The sequence below is a fragment of the Lynx canadensis genome, chromosome C2 (genome assembly GCF_007474595.2).
Source record: "Lynx canadensis isolate LIC74 chromosome C2, mLynCan4.pri.v2, whole genome shotgun sequence".
NCBI lineage: Eukaryota > Metazoa > Chordata > Mammalia > Carnivora > Felidae > Lynx > Lynx canadensis.
The window spans coordinates 147,889,536-147,912,667 of record NC_044311.2 but is presented as its reverse complement, the minus strand read 5'-3'; the positions used below and the strand labels follow the sequence as shown (position 1 = coordinate 147,912,667).

The following is a 23,132-nucleotide window of genomic DNA, read 5'->3' as shown; positions in this document are numbered from 1 at the left end:
GCTGGGCTTTTCTTACTACAGAAGGATGACCCGAGGAGTGACAGGGGCAGGAGAGAGTACCAAGCGCAGCCCTGCATTTCCAGTTTTGCACACAAACAAAGTGAAGCCTAGAAACAGCCTACTTAGAATAGGGGGTTGGGCAGCTCCTGATGCCTGCAAGGATCCCTTTCCTGTGACCACACAGGTCCGTAACAGAACTGAAAAAGTGGGAGTTAGGCTAAAAAAAATGACCTTGAACTCCCCTGATACCCACTCCTTACATCCCAAAGGCTACCCGGGAGAAACCATTCGGAAACCCAGATAAGTTGCTGTTCAAGGCAAGGGAGCCAAAAGAGGAATGTCTCAGTGTCTCCAGAGGAATCCGAGAGGCCCTGCCCTCCCCTTCAGCCTGGCCCTCGGGGAGGGGAGGATCAAGAGGATTCAATAACCACAATTAAATACCAATTTTTCCTTCTTCCCCTGACCAAGCAAGCCAGAACCAAAATACAAGACCAAAGTCACAACACATGTGGACTCTCTCTTACCTCCATCCTCACGATTTGAGCTTGAAAAGAGCAGAGAAGTAGGACTACAACTGCCACTGCCTAGACATCCCCAAAAGCTGGCATTCCAATAAGGAAAAATAGTTCTTCAGTTAGCCCTCCGTTCCCCAAACAATGTTTAAGTCAGCGAATGGACAGATCATTTTGGAGAACCCAGCTTAGTGATCTAAAGTCTAATTACATTATACACTGCCGGCACCTTCAACCCTGTGCTGCTCGGTGGCACCGGCGAGCTGGTTCTGCGCACCAGGCGGCCAGGGCTGATGGAAGCATTGCCACTGCCTGAAACACGAAGCCCAGCACTGTTTACATTTAAATGGGGGTTTTCCCACGTGTGGTTCTAATGAATCACTTCACCTACAAGGTAGAAATCAGCTTTACCCAGGCATCTCTCTTTCCTACAGAAAAGCACTGACCTTCTATGCAGCACCAACTCTGCAGAAGCACAAGTGAAGTGGTGACTGACACCAGGCGAGGAGAGAAAGGACAGAAAGAGGTTCAATACACAAATGCAATTCTCACTGCAGGTTCCAGTGTTCAAAAGCTGGAGGGAACTATTTCATGGATAGAACCTGCCCCCATATTCAAGGTGGTAATTTACCTTCCTCGGTATTTCTTAAGACACTCTCAACACTACAAATCTCTCCACTACTGTGACTGAAAACCCCAGGGATCTGAGAAGATGCAGAGAAATGGGTTCCCCAGGACAGACTGAGCCCGATACTGGAAAATGATGCCACTAGGAACACTCCATCCACAGCAGTGTCTTCACGGGGCGCGGAGGGGAGGCAGCAGCAGCATCTCTTCTCACTATCCTTTCCCCCCTCCTCTCTGGGGTCCTACCCCTTGTCTCCCTCAGTCACCTTGTGCCCAAGCTGTCACCAGCCCCCTCCCTGCCCCAGGTTGTTGAGGGAAGATATGCGTCTTCTGGCAACGCTCCTACGTTTTTTAAAGGTCGTATTTGTTTTTTATTTCACTTTTGTTTTAACCCTGTTATTTACAAGTTTACCGTAAAAGCGCTCGCTTGAATTTGAGTATGTTCTTTGTCTCTGTTTGTCTCAGACAGTCACACACTCACAGCCTCCCCTTCCCCCTGGCAGACAAGTGGAAATTTCCACCGAAGCGCTGAGTGGCTCACGGTGGGTGGGGGGTGGAGAAGGGGGATGGGAGGGATTTGAAACCATGGAGCATCTTCGAGCCTTTTTGAGAATAGGAAACAGATCATCTGAATGCCAGTTTCTAGACTGTATCAGCTAAACCTTGCTGGCTTCAGGCTTCGCTGAGACAGTGAATTCTTCACCTTAAAACCAAGGAACACTCTGCGTGGAAAAGCCCTATTTCCTTTTATATCTGTTGGGTCTCATACATTTTTAAAACCACTAAACCTACAGCAGAATCCTTACAAATCTTGGGGCGCTGCCACTAAAAAAGAAACCTCCAAGGCCACAGCAGCCCTGCCTTGAAACCCAGTTGTGGAGCACCTTCACACAAGAATGGGGTCAGGATGCTGGCCTGGACTTAATGCTGGCAGGAAAGCACGAGAACATGGAAATGTTAGCTAACAGGAAAACTACAGAGAAGAATCAATCTCCTCTAGAGAGGGTGCCAGCTCTCTTGGAGTAAGCTGCAGACACATTTGGGGAGCGAGTCAGTAAAATTCCACTGATTCACCATAGTGCCGGTTATTTTTATCATTCTGCTTACCCGTAAATAGAAGGGCATCTTATATGTAGGCCAGCAGACCTTATAAGCACTTATTCACATTTTAATGCAAATGAGAATGGAGAAAGAAGGGAAGAAACAGGCAAGAAAAATCTCCTTCACTACTTCAGAGTGTCTTTACACACGCCTTCTGGAATAGGTCCTATCTCAACGCAGTAAAATCAGACCTGGTAAAAATGGTCAGAGCCAATCAGGGGCACCCTCTTAAAAACAAGCACACTGAAATATGGACCACAGTCTCTTCTACAGTTCTCTCTCCTCCACCAGAAAGCCTGCTCAGTCTCCGTCCAGCCCCATCTAGTGGAAAGAGAGCCTTCAACTAGTATGTGCAGTCCTGGAGTCTGACACTGGAGTGGTTTTGGCCGAGAGTGACAGACACCACGACTCAGAAAATGCCTGTCCTTTTTAGCAAGGGTCTAAAGGAACATCTACTCCCACTGCTCCCCTCTGCATATGTGACATCGTCCCCATTTAGACTCTGAGGAATGCAGTTAAGAATCTTTTACAACACCCACCTTCCCTTTCTGAGTTGATGAAGGTACCAAGGTGAACATCTGAAGGTACAAAGCAGAGAAAATCTAGTGGCCCCCAGGAGACCAAAGCAAATCCAGAGCTGAGAATACATCTCAAGACTTGTAAGACCTGCCACCCCCCATGCCTTCCACAACTCTGAGTCCTGCTCCAATCGTTTCTAGACACTGCCTGGACACAACAGGTGGTGAGGCCAGAAGCCTCTATCTATCTGGAAAGCTGGTCCAGAAGACCCAAACTTCCCAACCACCCCAACCTGGCCCAAAGAGCAACAGAGCATCTGGCTAGCTCCTTCCTTGTCTAAGTCACGTCACCTGGGGGACAACTTAACTAGTACGTGGAATCCGTACATCCATACGTCTGTACATCTGTACTTTCTTTCTGGCATACACTGGTATAATAATGAACACCTGGCACTGTCTCCTTCTCTGGGGAGACTCCCCAGATCACCCTGAGGTAGTGGTATCTCCCCTACCTACGCACTCTTCTACCCACACATCCTTCTTTTGGGCCGAGGTGGCACGTGTGTAGCAGTGGTATACAGCAGTCTGTGGCCGGTGCCTAGGTCAGCAATATGCTGGCAAGTCCCCGACTAGACTGACAACTCCTTGTGACCAGGAACCACAACAACCACAAGAACCATCCTAAGACCTAGGAATACCACCAGCACATATATTTCCTCCCATAAAATGCAAAAGCAACAAACACAAAATACCAACAGCACCACAATGTGATGTGGATTCTTGGAGGGCATCTAGGCTCACTCATTAGCCAGCTAAAAAACTAGCTCTCACATACCAACCTCAGGATTCAAATCAGTGCCTCACCGAAAATTGATATGTGCCATGGCCTCCAGGGTTGTTCAAAGACTTAAAAGCTTTTGAATGCTAGGGGTGCCTGGATGGTTCAGTCAGTGAAGCATCCTACTCCTGATTTCAGCTCAGGTCATGATCTCACAGTTCATGGGTTCGAGCCCCTCTTCCGGCTCTGTGCTGACGGCTCGGAGCCTGCTTGGGATTCTCTGTCTCCCTCTCTCTCTGCCCCTCCCCCACTCATGCCTGCTCTCTCTCTCAACAATAAATAAAGTTAAAAAAACAAAAACAAAAACAAAAACTGGGGCACCTGCGTGGCTTGGTCAGTCGAGCATCCGACTTTGGCTCAGGTTATGATCTCATGGTTCGTGAATGCAGACCCCGCCTCAGGCTCTGTGCTGACGGCTCAGAGCCTGGAGCCTGCTTCAGATTCTGTGTCTCCCTCTCTGTCTGCCCTTCCCCCCTGTTCATGCTCTGTCTCTCTCTCAAAAATAAACATTAAAAAAAATGTTTTAAAAAAACATTATTAAAAAAAAAAACTTCTGAATGCTGAATTCGTAACAAACAAGTCCACTGTTTCTTCTTAATCACCTCAAAAAAGTGAGCCTTCCTAGCACCTGGTACCTAATCCTGACACATAATCCACTAAATACATGTTTGTAACACTTTATGTGGCTACGTGCAGTGCACACACAGAACTTAGCAGATGAACGAAATGCCTGGTACAAACATCACTGGGGGTGGTGACCCTAGGGGAGGACCGGCTGAAGTCAACAGGACATCAGACCACCCTCAAGCTCCACGCTGCCGACATCTGACACACCACTCGATTTAAATCTTTATTTTTTTTTTTTTTTTTTTTTTTTTTTAATTTTTGGGACAGAGAGAGACAGAGCATGAACGGGGGAGGGGCAGAGAGAGAGGGAGACACAGAATCGGAAACAGGCTCCAGGCTCTGAGCCATCAGCCCAGAGCCCGACGCGGGGCTCGAACTCACGGACCGCGAGATCGTGACCTGGCTGAAGTCGGACGCTTAACCGACTGCGCCACCCAGGCGCCCCTCGATTTAAATCTTTATCCAGGTAACTCCAAAATATATTAGCCCCTCATCTCCTCTCTTACCAAAAATCACTGTGAAGGGTATTAATGAGTGTTACAAAATAAAAGATAATGGTCAAATAAAGATGACAAACGAAGGGATCTAACTGAAGGGCCTCTCACCATCAGTACACTGATGTATGCTACACAGCTCTAGAAGGGATCAGACCACATCTAAATGCTCTCTCTCTCTCTCTCTCTCTCTCTCTCTCTCTCTCTCTCACACACACACACACCCACCATTTTTTGGTGGAGCATATCTAGTATTTCAGAGACCACACTTTGGGAAACATCACCTTAAACAAACACATACCAGACATTGATTAATCCCAGAAAAACAAGCTTAAAACACGAACCTCCCCAACTGGGAGGTTCTGTGTCTACATAGAGCACACACATACATTACACTTTAAGAATGCTGCTCCTCCTTCGCTGAGGAGTCTGGAAGTACAAGAACCAAAAATAAAACTGCTAAATGTAAATGAACCAAGAGATGCCACAGAGTCCTTGGTGGGGCACGTGCACCTTGCCAGGAATCCGGAACGTAGGGCTAGACATCGTCAGCAGTTCTGGCTTAGTTCCAGGGAAGTTCTTCCAGGGTCTGAACTTATTCCGTCCACAAAAGAGGAACAGCAGCACCCAACCCCAGCACCGCACACAGAAGGCGGATCTCAAAGTGTGGTCCTCGGACAGAGGCATCAGCGCCACCCAAGTACTTGCGAGAAGTGCAAAATCTACAATGCTGGTCACACCAACCCTTAACAAAGTCAAATCCGCTACTTGGGAAAGGGGCAGAAGAAAACAATCCTAGTGTCCATCCCTGAGAGCACCTGAATGAGGGAACAGGCTTCTGTCCCTGCTCAGTGCCTTCCATCAGAGAACCTGACTAGTCATTCTTAGCTCAATTTTATATGTTCCTCTCTAAGCAAAAGGCAAAATGATTCACGGCCTTGCTGTTAAAATGAAGCCCCTTTGTGGTTAAAAAAAAATGTTACATACACAATCTCCATCCCTCACTGTTATGATTGTGGGAGAGGAAAATCGCCACTGTGCATTTCATGTTGCCTAGCAACACCTCAGGCGCTCCTCAGAGGTGTTCTCGAGAAGCCGAACACTAGCACAAAACAAGGTGAAGCGATCCAAAGATGAAATCCGCAGGACGTGCTACGCCCTGGCAGCAGGTTTAAAGGCGGCAGGAAAGCCTCAGCGTGCAGCGTGACTGCACGCAGGCCTCTCCCGTGCACGGCGCTTGCGCGGGCCCACCAGCTCTACGTGGATAACACTCCGTGCTGTCCACAGAGACATCCAGAGATGGCATCACTCGATCCCCACGACAACGTGGATGGGAGAACAACCACCTGAGTTCAAGTATCCAAGGAAGCAAGAACCAGAGAAACTAAAGACTCGCTCAAGGCCACACGGCTGGCAAGTATCAGAGGGAGAATCAAGTCTTCAACTCCCGCACTTTTCCACGACAATGAAAACCGATTCCCATCTTCTCTATCACTACTTTTGGGAAACTCAACAATATGAGAAAATTCCTCATCCGCACCAGAAATCACAAGTGTAAAAATAACACCATCAGGGCTCAGAGAGGCTTCGAACCAACTCACCAAGCAAACTGGTATCAAAGAATTTCTACAAGGATAGTTATTACTACAGAGTCAGACCTTTGACATGTTTGAGGAAGCTGCTATGAGAAAAAATTTCATAACAGAAAACTGTGATTATTGTCTGGAGTACATAAACAACCATTTCTCTATTGTGGGTTAGGCACTGGTCAGAAGGAGTACCCTTCTGCTTCTTACCCACAAGCCACATGTTTACAAAGGATGCACTGAGTGTGTGCCCAGCACATTGCTCACTGAGGTGTTTTAAAGGCAAAACTTAAGAAATGTCAACAGAAAACCGTGCTTAGGTTGACAAGAAAAGTTTCCCACCATCAAAAGCTTATATACCTGTTGCTCCCAGCATGACTTGCTTTTGTACTCTGATTATGGTTTATTACGGGCCAGCTTTACTCCAGCCCCATTTGACACACAACATGGCTGGAGTGCGGACCCGCACACCACCTGGCACAAAGGCAATCTACGGAGAAATTATAATAATTTCTAAGATGAACTAACCAGTATTCTTTACAGCCTATCAAAGACATTTTTCTTTTTTTTTTTTTTTTTTTAATTTTTTTTTTTCAACGTTTATTTATTTTTGGGACAGAGAGAGACAGAACATGAACGGGGGAGGAGCATAGAGAGAGGGAGACACAGAATCGGAAACAGGCTCCAGGCTCTGAGCCATCAGCCCAGAGCCCGACGCGGGGCTCGAACTCACGGACCGCGAGATCGTGACCTGGCTGAAGTCGGACGCTTAACCGACTGCGCCACCCAGGCGCCCCTCAAAGACATTTTTCAAGATGCATGTAGACACTTACCCTCCTCTACTGTGCCGCTGACTGTGGGCAGAAATCTTATAAGGCAGTGCTCGGTCACCCAGATTTTCCAAGCTCCTCACTACCGCCCCTCTGTCCATCAGGGCTTCTATTGTACGTTTCAAAGCAGCAGCGGTCTCTGGCTGTTTTTTTGTTTTCATTTTTAAAGAAAAGAAAAAAAACATATCAGAATCAATAGAAGAACTAGAATGATAAAGTCTGGTCAGTTCCAATCATAACAGCTCTACTGGCAGGGAAAAAAGCAACAGAAACTGTCTTGCTAACTTAAAATTTAAAGAGAGAGACATTTAGTGTAAGGATAGGAGATAGCTCACAGATAACGAAGGAAAAGCTGAAGAACCAGGCCTCGGAGAGTTCGGGAACCAGAGCAGCTCCAGGGATCTGGGAGGCAGGAACTAATAAATGGCTTCTTCAGAGCACCTTGGCCAGGATGAATCCACGCCAATCATGGTCAGTCCTCGTATCCCATGACTCAAAATCTAAATTCCAGGGGAAGAGCGTCCCATCCTCTTGGCAGGACACTCTGATTGGCCGTCCCACCAGAACCATAGCCAGGGGGAAAAGGGTCGTCCCCAAAGAAAAACAGGCAGATTATAACCAAAAGGGGGGAAAAGGATGATTAAGAGCCAATCTCTGCTCTCGTGGAGCTTACAATCTAATAAAGGGATTAACACAAAAAACCCAGGTAAGAAGACACGAGGGCAGAACACAGGACGTGACACGGGCTGGAGAGCTCCTGAAAGAAGGCACATTCAGTTGTGAGAACGACTGCATTAAAGAAAAGCTCATTTGCGAGGAGCCCTGAAAAATGACAACAGGAGATGCAAAGAACAAATGAAACCGGTGCTGAGTGAAGGAGTAAAGGCAAAGAAGTCTGAGCGCACTGAGGAAATAACTAGGAGTTCCACCGGATGAAGACCAGGACCCGGGAGGGCTGGGAGGTGACAGGCTGGATACAAGCATACAAATACTAAATACCTGTTAGAAAAACAAAATTCAAACAATGTAAAATCTCACCACCCAGAGATAAAAAAACTTTAAACATTCTGGTGAATTTCTTTCTAGATCTCTCTCTTTACATATGTATACACAAAAGAATTCTGGAAGCAAAGATACTTTACAGGGTAAACCTGAGATGTAGCTAATGTAATGTGGAGAATGAGGCAGAGATGTGGCAAAAGAGGGGTGCCAAAATACGGTGGCTGGGAAAACGGTACTGTTGCTAACACCTAACGGAAAATCTGGAGGAGCTGGTTGGGGACAAGAAAAGATGGATTCAGTTTAAGACATGCTGAGTTTGAGATGCCTACAGCTCCTCAAAGTTGACCTCTCAAAATGTTAACTTAAGCTCAAAACAACAGGGAGGGTTAGAATTACCCATTTAATAATCATCTGCACAGGAGGGCTGTCTGAAGCCCTAGGAATAGCGGAGACGAGGAGAGAGGGTGGGAGAGGGGGCAAAGAGATCAACCAACAGAACCTTGGGGAACACAACCATCTGGGGGCTGACCAGGGAACTTGAAGTCAGAAAAGCAAACGGAAAAGGTAGTCAGACAGTATGAGGAAAATCAGGCCCACCTGGTCAGAGAAACTAAAAGGAAAGAGGCAGACTCCAGAACAAGAGGGTAGAGGACGAAAATGAAGGCAAGGCCAGCATGTGCTGGCTGCACGGTCACACTGCGGGATGGGGCTAGAAGCTGGATGGCAAGTTTCCGCGGTACAGGTGTGACAGCAAGGAAGAGAGAGAAACAGAGCCAGGGCCTGAGGGGCATCAAGTCCGAGCAGAGTGTCTTAGGGGGCAGAACACATGAGCAAGTTAGTAAAGGGGAACGAAGCAAGTGAAGAGGATGGAACGTACGCTGTTTTCAACGACAACGGTGGCAGTGGCAGTGGCCAGTATGATTGTGTAATTGCTGCAAGCCCAGCACTGGCCTGGTACGTACTACATACTGTTACGCAGTTAATGTTTACCGAATAAAAAAAACAAAAGGTTTACAGATTTGGAAACTGGGCCTCTGAGGGATGCCTGGACTCTGAGATGCCATGGCCGCGAGTAAGTGGATGAGCCTGATGCAAGGGAAGGAACGCCGGCGAAGTAAAATCGGGGGGCGGGCAGAGGGTGGCCGAGGACACCTCAGCAAGGAAAAGGGACACTTCTCCTCAAAGACATTAACTGAAGGGATGAAGGTAAAGGGATCGCGAAGTGCAGGAATGAACTTCAGAAAAGGCTACCTTCCAGTGGCTCATTTCAGATCAAATGAAAAGAATAATGCAGAATCATTTTAAGTGAGCACTTTAGGAACCAAAGAAAATCCACCATTCCTATCAATTTTCCTTTCGGACGAATTCTGTTAAAATGCTGTGAATGCGCTAAGTATTAGTTTAAGGTTTACCAACAAAATTTTTACTTTCATTTCACATTGTAGCCCACTGGGTTTTTTTTTTAATTCCTGCTGAAAATTATATTTATGTATTTAACTTTATGATAAAACAGAAATTTCCTGCAAACAATAAAAATAGGAGCCCAAATTCCTTCACAGGAACACTAACTAGGTGAAAAATCTATGGCAATCTCTCCTTATGATTGTACACAAACATATTTTTATACAGTTCTAATCAACACGTAGACTAAATTCTTCTCACATTTCATGAGTTCACAGACATTTCCGTATTTCTGCAGAAGCCTCATTACTAACAGCAGGGTAATAATTCATTTCATTAACAATGCCATTTCTTGACCTGGTATTGCACCAATTAACTTATGATAATTGGCAAACAGTCTTTCCAAATAAAGAAATGGGTAAAGTTAAAAAAAAAAAATTGATGGATTGCAGTCTTCTGATTAGCTATCCAAATCATAAATTTTAATTTCAGTTTTGCCTGATTAAAAAAGAATATATCTCAATAACTCTTGTCTTGTTTAAATTCCAACTGCAATGTTTACAGTATGAAACATGGAGCACCCTCCTCTGAAATAAAAAATTTTCTTCTATCCAAAAATAGAGTAAAGCTACTTAAAAAGAATGTAACTCAGGAAAATATCAAAACCTATTTTGTTTGACTTAGGTATGTCAAGTCAAATTGTAAACTGCTGGAATAGCCACATTCACTTCATGGTAATTTCATAGGTAATTTCAAAAGTTTTAAAAGAAAGATGAAGAAGCAAAAATAATTCTGGTTTATTAGGGGAGCTCCACTTGTCCCATATCCCTTACCTCATCACTCTATATATAGCAGGGGTCAAGCAAACGAGGGCCTGTGAGCCATCTGCCTCAGTACCTGTTCCTGCAAATAAAGTTTTATTGGAACAGAGCAGCTCATACATTTAAATAGTGTCCATGCTGCTTTTATGCTAAAGGCAGATCTCTAATTACATCTGAGACTGCATGGCCTGCAAAGCTTAAATTATTTACTCCCTGGCCAACCTCTGCTCTATACTGTAATGGATTGACAGATGCCGGCAAGGCCTCAATCCACTAACCCTAAGATGCGCCACAAATGAAACCACGAGCCTGGCCCAGAGGTATGCAGACAGAGAATTCCCCATGGGATGGGTAATCAGGTAGACAGACGTGGCACCAACCTAACTGGACAACATTAGCCTGGCCATTCAAATCACCCCACAGGATTCACAGAAGTGACTCTACAATATTCACCATTCCAACCTCCAAGCTCCTAACTTCCTAATCAACCCAGAGTGCCAACTGCAGCTTTCCTCATCTGGTGAAACCTACAGCTCTATTAAAATAAAATTCTTAGGCTTCAAAAGAAACCCAAAGTTCTCCTTAATCCAATCCAGCACAATTTTCAATCTGTAAGAACATATGGTCTACAGGAAGTAAATGATCTTAGTGTCATAATTCTCATTCACAAGGTCTCTGAACCACTGAATTTCAACTATTCTAAGAAAGGTTGTGTGTGCTTCTCATGGGCTTCTCCCACCCCATCTGAAAGCAACTCCTTAAAACTCTCCTTCAATCCACCATATGGCAATGAAACACAATTTTGGCAAGGCACAGACTGAGGGGCTAAAAACATTCAGTTGAAAAAAACTATGGAAAAGAAACAATGAATGAGTGTGAATGGGAACTAGGAAAACTGGATTCGGGTCCCAGCTCATTCACAAATGAGTTACAACCCTGGGTGAATTGTTAAAATCTGCCCATTTTTAAACTTGTGCCTCAGTTTTCTCCTGTGCAAAATCAATGGTTCCCAACAAATTTTCTGCCTCTACAACCTTTGCACAAGCAACTTTTATATTGTAATTCTCAAAATATCCTAGGGGCATACAAAAAAAAGTCTCCCCCTCTTTTCTTCTGTGCTCATCCAAAAGTGCCCCCTGCCTTACTCTGTCATTCCCGTTTATCTCTATACAGCACTTGTGGCAATCCGTAAATATTCTTTCATCTCTAGAATGTAAGTTGCAAGAGAGCAAGGACTGTAGTCCATCATGGACTCAGCTGTATTCCCAAAGTCTAAACCAGTCCACATATCAGGGAGCAGGCACTAGAAATAATGCTTAAATAAGTAAACTAATGTAACAATTCTACCTCCCTTACTTGCTTTCTCCCTTTTTTTCTTGAGGAACCCCAAGCTTCCTCCAATCTATACTACAATTTGAAGCCACTTTTCAATGTAGCTCACCATCGGTTAGTAATTGCAATATTGAAGCAAAATGACAATAGTGTTTTTCTATTTATTTCATGTAATGCCAAAATGTTAATACTAATATTGTAGTCTTAAAGAATCCAGAACTCATCTAATGGAAGTGAAACTAAATAGTCATGTATTTCAGAGACCAAGTTCAAATATATATACAAATATAAATTAAACTTGGATTCATTGCTCTAATTATTTGCTGAAAAGATAAAGTACTAAAAAAATTTACACTAAACAATACTTTAAAAAATTCACACTGTGGGGGCGCCTGGTGGCTCAGTTGGTTAAGCTTCTGACTTCAGCTCAGGTCACGATCTCACAGCTCATGAGTTTGAGGCCCACATCAGGCTCTGTGCTGACAGCTCGGAGCCTGGAGCCTGCTTCGGATTCTGTGACTCCCTCTCTCTGCCCCTCCCCTGCTCGCACGCTGTCTCTCTCTCAAAAATAAATAAACATTAAAAAAAAAAAGTAAAAAAATAAATTAATTAAAAAAAATCACACTAGACAAAATTACCAATTTTGGTCTCATTATTATTAATTACTAAAACTACCGTTATTCAGGCTACAAAAGACGACTCAGGGAAAATCTAACAGCGAACTTCATATATTTGCAGGGCTACTCTGAAAAAACATAGGTATGTCATATTTTGATCACTGAGGTTTAGCACTTGTGGTAATCTATAAAAATCTCTGAAATCAGAGGGTAAAAATTCTAGAGAAAGAGAGCCTCAATGTGTAAACAACACATTTCTGAAATTACAGCTGTATGAAAGTGAAATGGGCTGGCATGACCCTCTCATCACTAGAAGTGCACAGGTAGAGGATGACCACTGAATCAATCTTTGCATTAGGTGGGAAGCTGGTCTTGCTAACTTCTAAAGCCCCAGCCAAGATTAAATTCCAATACTATTCTGGCACCACTCATCATCCTGAAGGACACTGTGAAGTGAAAGTGGGTTTTTAAAAAAACTACAACTGGGGGGCACCAGTGGGTGGCTTAGGCAGTTAAGTGTGCAGCTTCGGCTCAGGTCATGATCTCGCCGTTCGTGGGTTTGAGCCCCGCATCAGGCTCTGTGCTGACAGCTTGGAGCCTGGAACCTACTTCAGATCCTGTGTCTCCCTCTCTTTGCCCCTCCCCTGCTCATGCTCTGTCTCTCTGTCTCTCTCAAAAATACAGAAACATTAAAAAAAACCATAACTGCATGGTGGTGAAGAATACAATGACTACTAGTCAGGTTTGGTGCTGTTGCCTGGATTTATATTAAGGCAACAGCTTTTACCCACTACTGCTTCTACTGCTTTTGTAACGGTTCCCTGAGAGGGTCCCTAGGAAGCCCAGGCTCCTTAGGCTACATTTTGAAAACCCCAGTTCTAGAGATTCTAATGGTCGAAGTTTCTACAATAAAGATGAGAGCAAACAAATGGGAAAAATAAAAGGAAGGACATCTCTACTCGCCCGCAACATAAAATCTCCATTCAGTAAGGTGACTTAAGTTAAGAATTCATGGGAGTACTCTACCACCACCATTGGTCAATACCAACATTTTATCTAAACATATGTTCGTCCTAGTAAGAGTAGCTTGTGAACAAAATTATCTTGTCAATTTGACTCTCTGCCAACCATTAAGTTTTCGAAGCCAGTGGCCCTCAGATGCGCTCAGCTATCGCTACAACAGCCTCACAGTCCACCAGGAAATAAAAACCACACAGAATACACAACATCTAACAGCGTGCAGCACCCACGTACCCCTCACCTTTCTCACATAACAAAGAGGTGTGCAACTCCCAGGAGCAGGTAGGATTTAAGGAAGGCGGAACCAGGCCAGAAAACTGTCAACACCTGTGAAAATGTAAGAGTGAAAGCCTTTCTCGTTCTCTGCCACATCTTAATTCTGGAATTTATGTCCTTAAAAAAAATTCCCTTGAAACCTGCATTTTCAGAGAGAATGTCCCTGGAAATTCTGCAATGAGATTCTCACAGCAATTTGAGAAAAGGAAATCTGTGAGCACCTTTCAACAGTAGAACAGGATTTAAAGGAGGTTTCTGTCACTAGCAGACCTCCGAAGAACAGAATGGACAACCATCTAGAACAAAATGCGTAAAGTGCCAGCACTGCCTAACAACATCTACAAAGCCCAACTCTGAAAATGATTCCATGGGAACCGTTTCATAAAATATTTTTATGATCAGAGAACCCCTGTTGCCCCACAATTTGAATCAAGAGTTGCAGTCTTTAAAGATTAAAAATTATTAAGCACAGAAGCAATTTTAAAAATTAGCCTAAGATTCAGTAAAGAGAAGTACAGAAAACTAAAAAAATAAAACTTCATAAATACATGCCCAAACGTGATTACATAATATGTACACTGTATAACTTGTGGGTAAGTGACCAGCATAGTAACTTTCAAAGGCTTTTCAAAGGTCAAAGACAGAAAATGCTTCTAGAAGTAGAACTGCACTGCTCTACTACTTTGCCTATGAATCTTATTTAAAAGACCATTTGTAACAAATATGGACGAGCTACTGAAGAAAGACTTAACAGGCTTTCAAAAGCGGGGGAGAGGACAGGAGACAGTAAGAGAACCAGCATCTATAAAGTGTACTAGGAAAATAACAAATAATTAGAATTCAGTGAAACCCTTTTTGTAAGCAACTATCATGCACTCTGCAAAAAGAAAAGTACCTCAAATATTAAAAACAATTTTAGGGCGCCTGGGTGGCGCAGTCGGTTGAGCGTCCGACTTCAGCCAGGTCACGATCTCGCGGTCCGTGAGTTCGAGCCCCGCGTCAGGCTCCGGGCTGATGGCTCAGAGCCTGGAGCCTGTTTCCGATTCTGTGTCTCCCTCTCTCTCTGCCCCTCGCCCGTTCATGCTCTGTCTCTCTCTGTCCCAAAAATAAATAAACGTTGAAAAAAAAAATTAAAAACAATTTTAGATTAAAAACTGTACATTCACAGTTCATACATATCAAGTGATCATTTAACAAAGTTACGAGCCCTAAGAGCTGCTAAAATGTGTAACAAGTGAAAAGAACCCATGAATACGAGATTTAATTTACACGATCATCTTTACGAGAAACAGTTGTAAGAGGAGACCACCTAGAAATCTTTATTGGGGAACAACTTTAAAATAATTTTAATGACACAAATCAATTATAAAAGAGGAAGCATATTCCTGACATCTGGAAAAGGAAAGAAAACTGAACAAGCATACCAAATTCTGTGAGTTCAGAAATACAGGTTGAGATTGCCATTGGGGGAGATTAAGTATAGTCAGATAGTGACCATTTCTTAAGGCTCCACCTAATATTAATCTGGAAGCATTCCTCTCAAAGGCCTCTTCAAGCCAAGTATTTCTAGGTTGCTTACTGTGAAATCCACCTCCAAAAGGGTAGCCACAAGGATGTGAAACACGAAGTCCCAGCCCTTTCAAAGTTTGTGATACAGACATGAAGACAGACACATGTAAGTAAACTAATTAAAACAGAAATTAAACCTAAACAAGACTGAATCAAAAAGCATCAATGTGACAAGAACTCCAAAGGAGCTGCTACTTCTGACTGCAGGGTTAGAGACAGCGGACTGCAACTGGTCCAGGACAGCCAAACACCTCTCCTAGAGGTGGAGAGAGGGTCCGTTAGGGTGCTCTCAGAGCAGGTCTGGACTAACAGCAGGAAAGAAGGACAGAAAGAGTCAGATGGCATTTATTTTTGGATAGAATCAACATGGGCACTGTGTTTGGCACACGCAGAAGCCATCACTTTTGTCCATTCTAAGCAATTTTTTGCTTAGCACATTAAGAGTTCTGTTCAAACACTCACTTATACTGCTGGTAAAAATGTATACTTTCTGGAGGGCAAATGGCAATCTAGATTAGTCTCAAATGTGTATACCTTCAATACTACAGCCACTTCTAAGAATTTACTCTGAGAAAACTGCCATACCCATGCACAAGGACTTAGCTCGGAAAAACTTCACCATAAAGTTATTAGGATAGTGCATAAATAGAAATGTAGTTGTCCATCACAGACCACTGGTTCAATAAATTATTTTCACTGAATAGTAACACAGCCATTTAAAAAAGGGACGTTGATCCTTACGTAAGACACAAAAATATTTTAACAAAACTAAAAATCAGCCGGTAGGGTCAATCCATATTTCTTTCTAAAAGAAAAAAGTACTTATGTACACATACATTGGAAAAAAGTCTGGATGAATATACAACAAAATGTTACTACTTTTCCCTAGGTAGTAAGATGACAGGAATATTCTGTTGTGTTTTCTTTTCATGTTGCTTTATTACCTGACTTTTTACAGTGAGCAATAAAAAGTTGTTTTAGAAACAAACTGCTTTTGGGGAAAATTCAGTTTTGTTTTGATTTAAAGAGGATTTCTTCCCCTAAGTCTATGCCAGAGACTTGCTTGCTATCTTACTATGGATGCCGTACTTTGCAAATTTTGTACTGAAGTCCTAAACCTAAGCCTCAAACATTTAGAACTCATTCACAGACTCCACATCCATATACATTTTTAATACTAACCAGAGAGGTGTTGATAGATAAGCTTTCAGTGGTTACTGAGAGAGCCTTGCAAGCTGTACTTCTAATATCATGAGCTATGTTTACATTGGCTGCTCGGATTCTTGACAATCAGAGAAAAACCAGAAATCTAGAAGTCAGGAGCCTAGAGATCACTGGTCCTAAAATCAGAGCCGACTAAGGACATGTGACAGGACAAGACCAAGTCTGGCCCTGAGAACACAGTGGTCAATGATATCAAGGTAATGAGTGGTGGGTTAAGCATCCTACTCTTAGTTTCGACTCATGTCATGATCTCATGGTTCATGGGATTAAGACCCAAGTAAGGCTCTGCGCTAACAGTGTGGAGCCTACTTAGGATTCTCTCTCTCTCTCTCTCTCTCTCTCTCTCTCTCTGTCCTTCCCACCATGTGCATACATGCTCTCGCTCTCTCTCAAAATAAACATTAAAAAAAAGAAGAAGAAGAAGAAATCAAGGTGATGAGAAAAGAGGAACTTGACCATATTCTATGGCCATGCACCAGGACTGAGATTCTTGAGACCTGGGAAATCAAACATAAAAATTTATTCTTTGGGGCATGTGATAAAAATAAAAAGAACCCAGGGAAGAATGGAAGAAAAAAAAAATCAGAGGAGCAAGAGTCCAATAACTGCTGAGTCCAGCACAGATTAATGTGTGCCAATAACAATAACAAACTGAAAATAATAAAGCAGTCACACTTCATAGCATGGCTGAGTTTGCAAATGTAAAGGTAGTTAGTAGGATGATCAGTAACTTCAGCTGCAAGGTTGGCAAGACTGCCTCTAAATCATAAACTGGACTTACTAAGGGACCCTGCAGCTAGCCCACAGTGAGTCACCAATACCAGCTTTGGTGTCAAAAGATTATAAATGAATGAATTTCAAGACCTCACAGAACAAGAAGAAAGTCATGATTACATGAGATCCAACTCTGTATGAATTTATGACTTGTCAGTTACTTATGGGCCCAGGTTAACAGTAAATCTGTGTAGTTCGACTATAATGCAGTTTTGTTCCTTAATTAATCCACTTGTTTCCCAGGTCTCAAGTCAAAGAATATCAATCAGATAGATGCCATTTCAGGCCAAATTTGGAGGTTCAATTGCATACAACCAGCAGTTCCTTTCATGATTTGGGTACATCAAAAGAAAAGGGCAGAATCACCAAGGCATCCTCTAGAGCACAGTGGAATCATCTGAGGAACTTTTTTTTTTTTTTTGTGAGAGAGAGAACGAGCGACAGAGGGAGAGGGGCAGAGAAGAGAATTATCTCAAGCAGGCTCCACACCCAGCACGGAGCCCGATGCGGGGCTCAATCCCATGACCCTGGGATCACGACCTGAGCCAAAATCAAGAGTCAGATGCTCAATCAATCAACTGAGCCATCCAGGCACCCCTAACCTAGGAACTTTAAAAAATGAGATGCTTATGTCTCACCTCAGATATTTTGATTCAATTGGCCTAGGAATTTAAGAATCCTGGGCACTAGCATTTTTGAAGCTCTCCAGGTACAGACAAAGCTGAGAACCACATTCTAGTATGAAGTTGGCTGGCTTCTCATCAGCCAAAAAACGAGTGGTTCCGGCCGAACTGTAGTTTATCAAGGATTTCCAGCAATGATCTCCTACAACTCTAATTTAATAAACATAAAAGCTCCACTTCTTTTTTCACAATAACAGAGCTCTCCCTGACATGAAATAGAGAAATAACAACCCCAATAGGTGACTACTTGTGGTTAATAGTACTTGAACAGCTGGAAACAATGCCAAAATTAGGATGTCCATCTTTGCTATTCTGAGGACATTCTGAAATCCACACCCTTTTACTGGGAGATTTCCACTTCTATCTTCCCCATCCCCACTCCAGATGCCTGTACAGATGAATAAAAGATGGGAAAGAGGAAGACTGGCAGGAATCCTGGTTACTATGGCAGCAAGTAAATGAAATGCCAAAGCTCATGAAACGGATAGTGAGAGCAGGAATCAGGTATACATCACTGAGCTACCTGTCTTGTGGACTGCTCTCCTTCACACACAATTCAGTTCCCTGCCTTCATCTTACAGTTCGGCCTCTGCAGGGAGTAGGAGGACAGCACTGGAATGACAGGGAGACCAAGGGAGGTAAGAACCCGCAAAAGATTTAGTGACTAGAGACAACAGGGTTATTAAAGAAAGAATCATATTTTATATCCTGTGAATCTTCTAAACATCAGTGTATGAGTTTAGCAAAAAATGTGTTCGTCGACTGGGTTAAGAGAAGTATTTTTTTTTAAATATGCACTGATGGAGAAACTTGGGCCTTGGCAAGAGTCAGATCTGCATTACCCTACAGACCAACTGTGTCCACCAACCAGGCCACTGCAGGGGTGCTTAACTTAGGAGGTGAGAGGAAGGCATTTGAGGGATTGCACTACTCTGAAGAGCAGGAGGAGCAGGGTATAAAGGCACAGTGGAATTAAAGGAATAAAAACATCCTTCCAGATTCAGTTACTTCCTAGAAGTGTGCTTCTCCTCTGCGATCCTACACGGACCGCTCCCATTCCACACACATCTTGCAAGTACAATTACGTCGAGTACCATCCCCTTCCTTAACTAAGCTTCTTCAAGGTTGCATCTATTCATCTTTACTACATGCTGGAGATGCAACGCAACTGGCACACAGAATGTGTTTGCTAAGTATTTGATGAATGCATAAGTCAAAGAATAAATGGAAAAATGAAGGGATGGAAGTTGCTAACTGCACTTTAATTCACTGAAGAGAAAGAAAATGCTAAGCCAAGTCAGAAAATTCAAGGAGAAATAAGATATTCAACTGCAAAGAGGAAAACAGCACCATTTGTTTTCAAGAGACAGATATGCATAATAAAGCTAAAGCACATCCTGTTAGTCAAAAACAGATGCACAGTCAAGGAAGAAGGAATAAACAGGTAAGAGACTGATACAAAACAAAGACACAGCCAGACTCATAAAGGTGCTTCCAGACTTCTAAGAATTCTTGGGACATAATCAAGAATCATGGACATTCTACTCCTAGAGTGTACAGGAAATATTACGCATCCAACTTCAGGACTCTGAAAAGCTAGGACAACTTCTGGAAACCGAGTCAGCAGGTCGTGCTGTCTCTACATACCAAGTAGAGACAACAGCATTGTACAGTGTCTTCCAGAGGGTGTGACAATGAAATTTCCTATTACGACCGGAAGGACAGTGAAACCAAGGGAATGGTAGTCTTCACTGTTGTGTTTACTTCCCACCCCTACAGTCTAACGTCAGTAGTGTGTACCCTGGAGACTGTATTTGAGGATTTAAACATATAAAAAGGGACGTCAAAGTGCCTCAAAGTTGTCTGGAAAAAAAAAAAAAGACAGGTAAAGGCTCTCTTGCACACCCAAGAGAATGAAAAAGATAAAGCTGGATTTTGAGACTTAAGAGTACCTTTATCTTGAATATTTGTCTTCAAATACTCAAAGGGAAAAAAGGTAACACTTCAGAGGCAGAACTTGAGCTTGCAAATTAAAGAGGCAGACTGGAGGTAAGAAACCCCTTTAAAATCAGAACTTCCTGTAATTGAAGTGCACCTTCTGGGAGAGCCGCTGACAAAGTTCTAGTTCTTGCGGGTGGTGGTTACACGGGTGTTTGCTTCGCAGGTACAGTGGATCCTCATTACGTGCGGAATCCATACGTGCCAATTCGTCTACTAGTGAAAACTTATTTGTGCCGCCCAGGTGGACACTCCCACCAACTTCTGCAGTCATCTGCAGACACACGCATGTGGACACTGGTGGAAAAATGTGCCACCCGACATGTACATTCCCGGCTGAGGCCCAACAACCAAGGCTCTGCCTTCTTGTTTCAGGTCTCCCATGGTAATAAGCAGGTGTCTTTTCTGCGGTCCACGTAGTGCCATGTTTTCCTGCATTCTGGTGTTTTTTGTCAATGCTATTTAAAATGGTCCCCTGAGTGTAGTGACATGCTGTCCTAAATGTTCCTCGGTGTAAGAAGGATGTGATGTGCCTTACAGGAAAAATGCATTAGGTAAAGCTTCATTCGTGGCACGGGTTAGGATGCTGTTGGCTTTGAGCTCAATGATTATGAATCAAATGTATTAAATATAATGTCTTTATCAGAAACACACATAAAATGAGGTTATGTATCGGTCAGTTAATTAAAATGTGACCAGCCAGAGGCTCACAGGAACCCAACCCTGCATCTCCTCAAGGGGCAATGACTTGTATTCACGAATTCAGCGTTAGAGGCCACTTTACAGAAAGTAACTGCCACAAGTAACAAGTAGCAACCATACTCACTGTGCTGTATACCAGTTCATTTTCATGGGACGGAGTATGTATGTTAAACTCCACACACAAAAAATGTTTTCGTAGGTGGGCTTCGTGCATCGTACAGAAGAATCAAACACACAATTCCTAAGGCCCCTTTTGAAATGTGAACCATCATTAGCTCCGCGCTTTCAGAGACCAACAGAATTTTAAAACTCCAACTGTGCTTCTGGTTGTCAACATGTTCTTTTTGGGAAGGACTGAAATGGGCTATAGACTCAGAAATGTCAACTTTCAAATACTAAGCAAAGAGCAGATATCAAAACTTCCCAGTAAGTTGGAAGTTGCAACACAAGCATCTAATTATGCTCCTTCTGAAAAACCTACTAGAACTACAGTAAAAAGCTTTTTATTGTGTTTTTTTTTTTTAAGGTACAACTCTGAAAGAATGAGGAAGACGAGATGGGAACACAGCAATTCAATCTGGAGAAGAAAGAAAATATATGAAAGAAAGCAGCAATGGGGAAAACCAAGAATCAACCGTACTTAACAAGTGGCAACACGGGGTATGCCTGTGAAAGTGGGGGTGAAGTAAGAGGCTAAAATAAAGTCTGTCAAAAGCGTAAGGATAAACTGGATCCTTAGATGCGTGTCTGGAGGTTTATTCTCTGGAGTGGACAAAACAGAGAGAAACCTCTGGACTACGAGACACACGCACAGCTCTAAGTGGGGGCACCACACCAAAAAGAGACTGAGGAATAAAATGCATACTGAATGATGAGACCCTTGGGCTCTTTCCCCACTTAGCTCCCAGAATAATGGCCCAAGGCCTTTCATCCTTCAGTCAAAAACTCTTAAGACTATTCTTTGGGCAATCTGACCTGTTCAAAAGATACCACAGGAGTCATGCAACAAACAGCCAGGCCACGAAGGCCAGACAATGAAGCAGACAAGCTCCACCCACGCATTCAGTAGTCCGTTCTGTTAAACCAAAGACCGCATACATTTGAGAAAAGCCTTTAACATGAGAGCTCAACACAGAAAAAACTGAAGTAAACAAACACTGCAGGAAGAGAAAACACTATCTTCAGAGATGAAAAGATACAGCAACCATGAAACAAGAGACTAGAAAAAAGGAAGATTCGGGGAACAAAGCAGCACTGATAAAGTAAATATCTGAGAAATTTTTTCAACAGAAGGGTTGGAAGATAAAGTTAGAAACACCCTTAGAAAGAGCAAAAAGACAAAGACAATTAAGAAAATTAAAAAACAAGAGACTGTATGAAACTGGACCAGTCCACATGATCCAAAGAGTTGAACAAAATTCAAAGTTGAAAAAACTCCTTTTTTCCAAAAAGGAGAAAACAGAGAGTAATCATCCTAGAAATAAAAGACACTCGGTTGCCAAACTGAAAAGAGCCCACCGAGGGCCAGCACAATGGAAGAAAAACTTTCAAGGCATGTAATAATGAAATTTCAGAACACTGAGACGAGAAGCTAGGGAAAAAAAAAAAAAGTCTTATGCTTACAAAAACTGAAGAAAAATACTTCCCAACCTACAATTCCATATTCAGCAAAACTCTTAAAAACATCTATACACCTGCAAAAACTTTAATTCTAAAGAGTTGTAAGATTGAAAAATGAGTTAATGTGTCAATATTATCTGATTTCTTGCAGCTGGAAAAGGGAATAATGGGGAAAGCTAAAAGAACCTTCTAGCGCTGGTGTAGAATTAGGAGGCATCAGATGTATACGAATACCCTACTTCTGTATACTGAAAAGGGCCCAGAAAAAGGGCCACGTTCACCCCTGTAAAGAATGGGCACACCCAGACCTTGATTTCTAAATTCCATTCCCTAACTAAATGCCTGGTCCCAATGGGGAAAGGAAAGTACAAGATAAGCCTGCAACCCCTTGCTGTGTTGGGAAATCAGGAAGCACTGAAAAAATGATACAAATGGGCATCAAGGACACAGAAACTAGCCTGAAGAGAGTATCAATGGCTAAATCTGGAAACATTTGAGCAAAATGATGACAGTAATGGAGTATAACCCACTAAATGAGTTCATACAAATAAATGGGAAGAGGAGGAAGCTCTTCACTTGAGTATAGCAAACAACAACAAAACTTACAAAAAAAAATCACTGTTTTGCATCATCATTGTAGTAACTTTGCTCAGGCAAAAATTACCTATGGACACTGAATTCAGGGGTTCAAGCTTGATGAGGAGTAAGTTATTTACGTAATCTCTTATTATTTTCCCACAAATTATTTATTGGCTAAAGGAAAAACAGTAAGTTGACAGTGGAGAAACCCGACAGACACCGTCTTACCCAAGCATCAAAGTTAATGTCAACATTAAGGGAACCACATCACGTACCTCCCAACATGAAGCTTTGAGGACATTATCATTGCTTCACTTATGTCATACTCCTGCCAAAAATGCATAGTGTGAATCTAACCATGAGGAAATGAGGGGCATTCAC

At 42.9% G+C, this 23,132-nt stretch overlaps 1 protein-coding gene across 1 annotated transcript in view; it reads right to left on the bottom strand.

The window, feature by feature from the left end:
- Positions 1–23,132, bottom strand: part of MRPS6 (mitochondrial ribosomal protein S6) — a 67,228-nt gene that overhangs the window by 8,791 nt on the left and 35,305 nt on the right. The window contains exon 2 of the mRNA XM_030330568.1: positions 7,137–7,276. Within this exon, the coding sequence (XP_030186428.1) occupies positions 7,137–7,276 (140 nt within the window). The remainder of the gene's footprint in view (positions 1–7,136; positions 7,277–23,132) is intronic.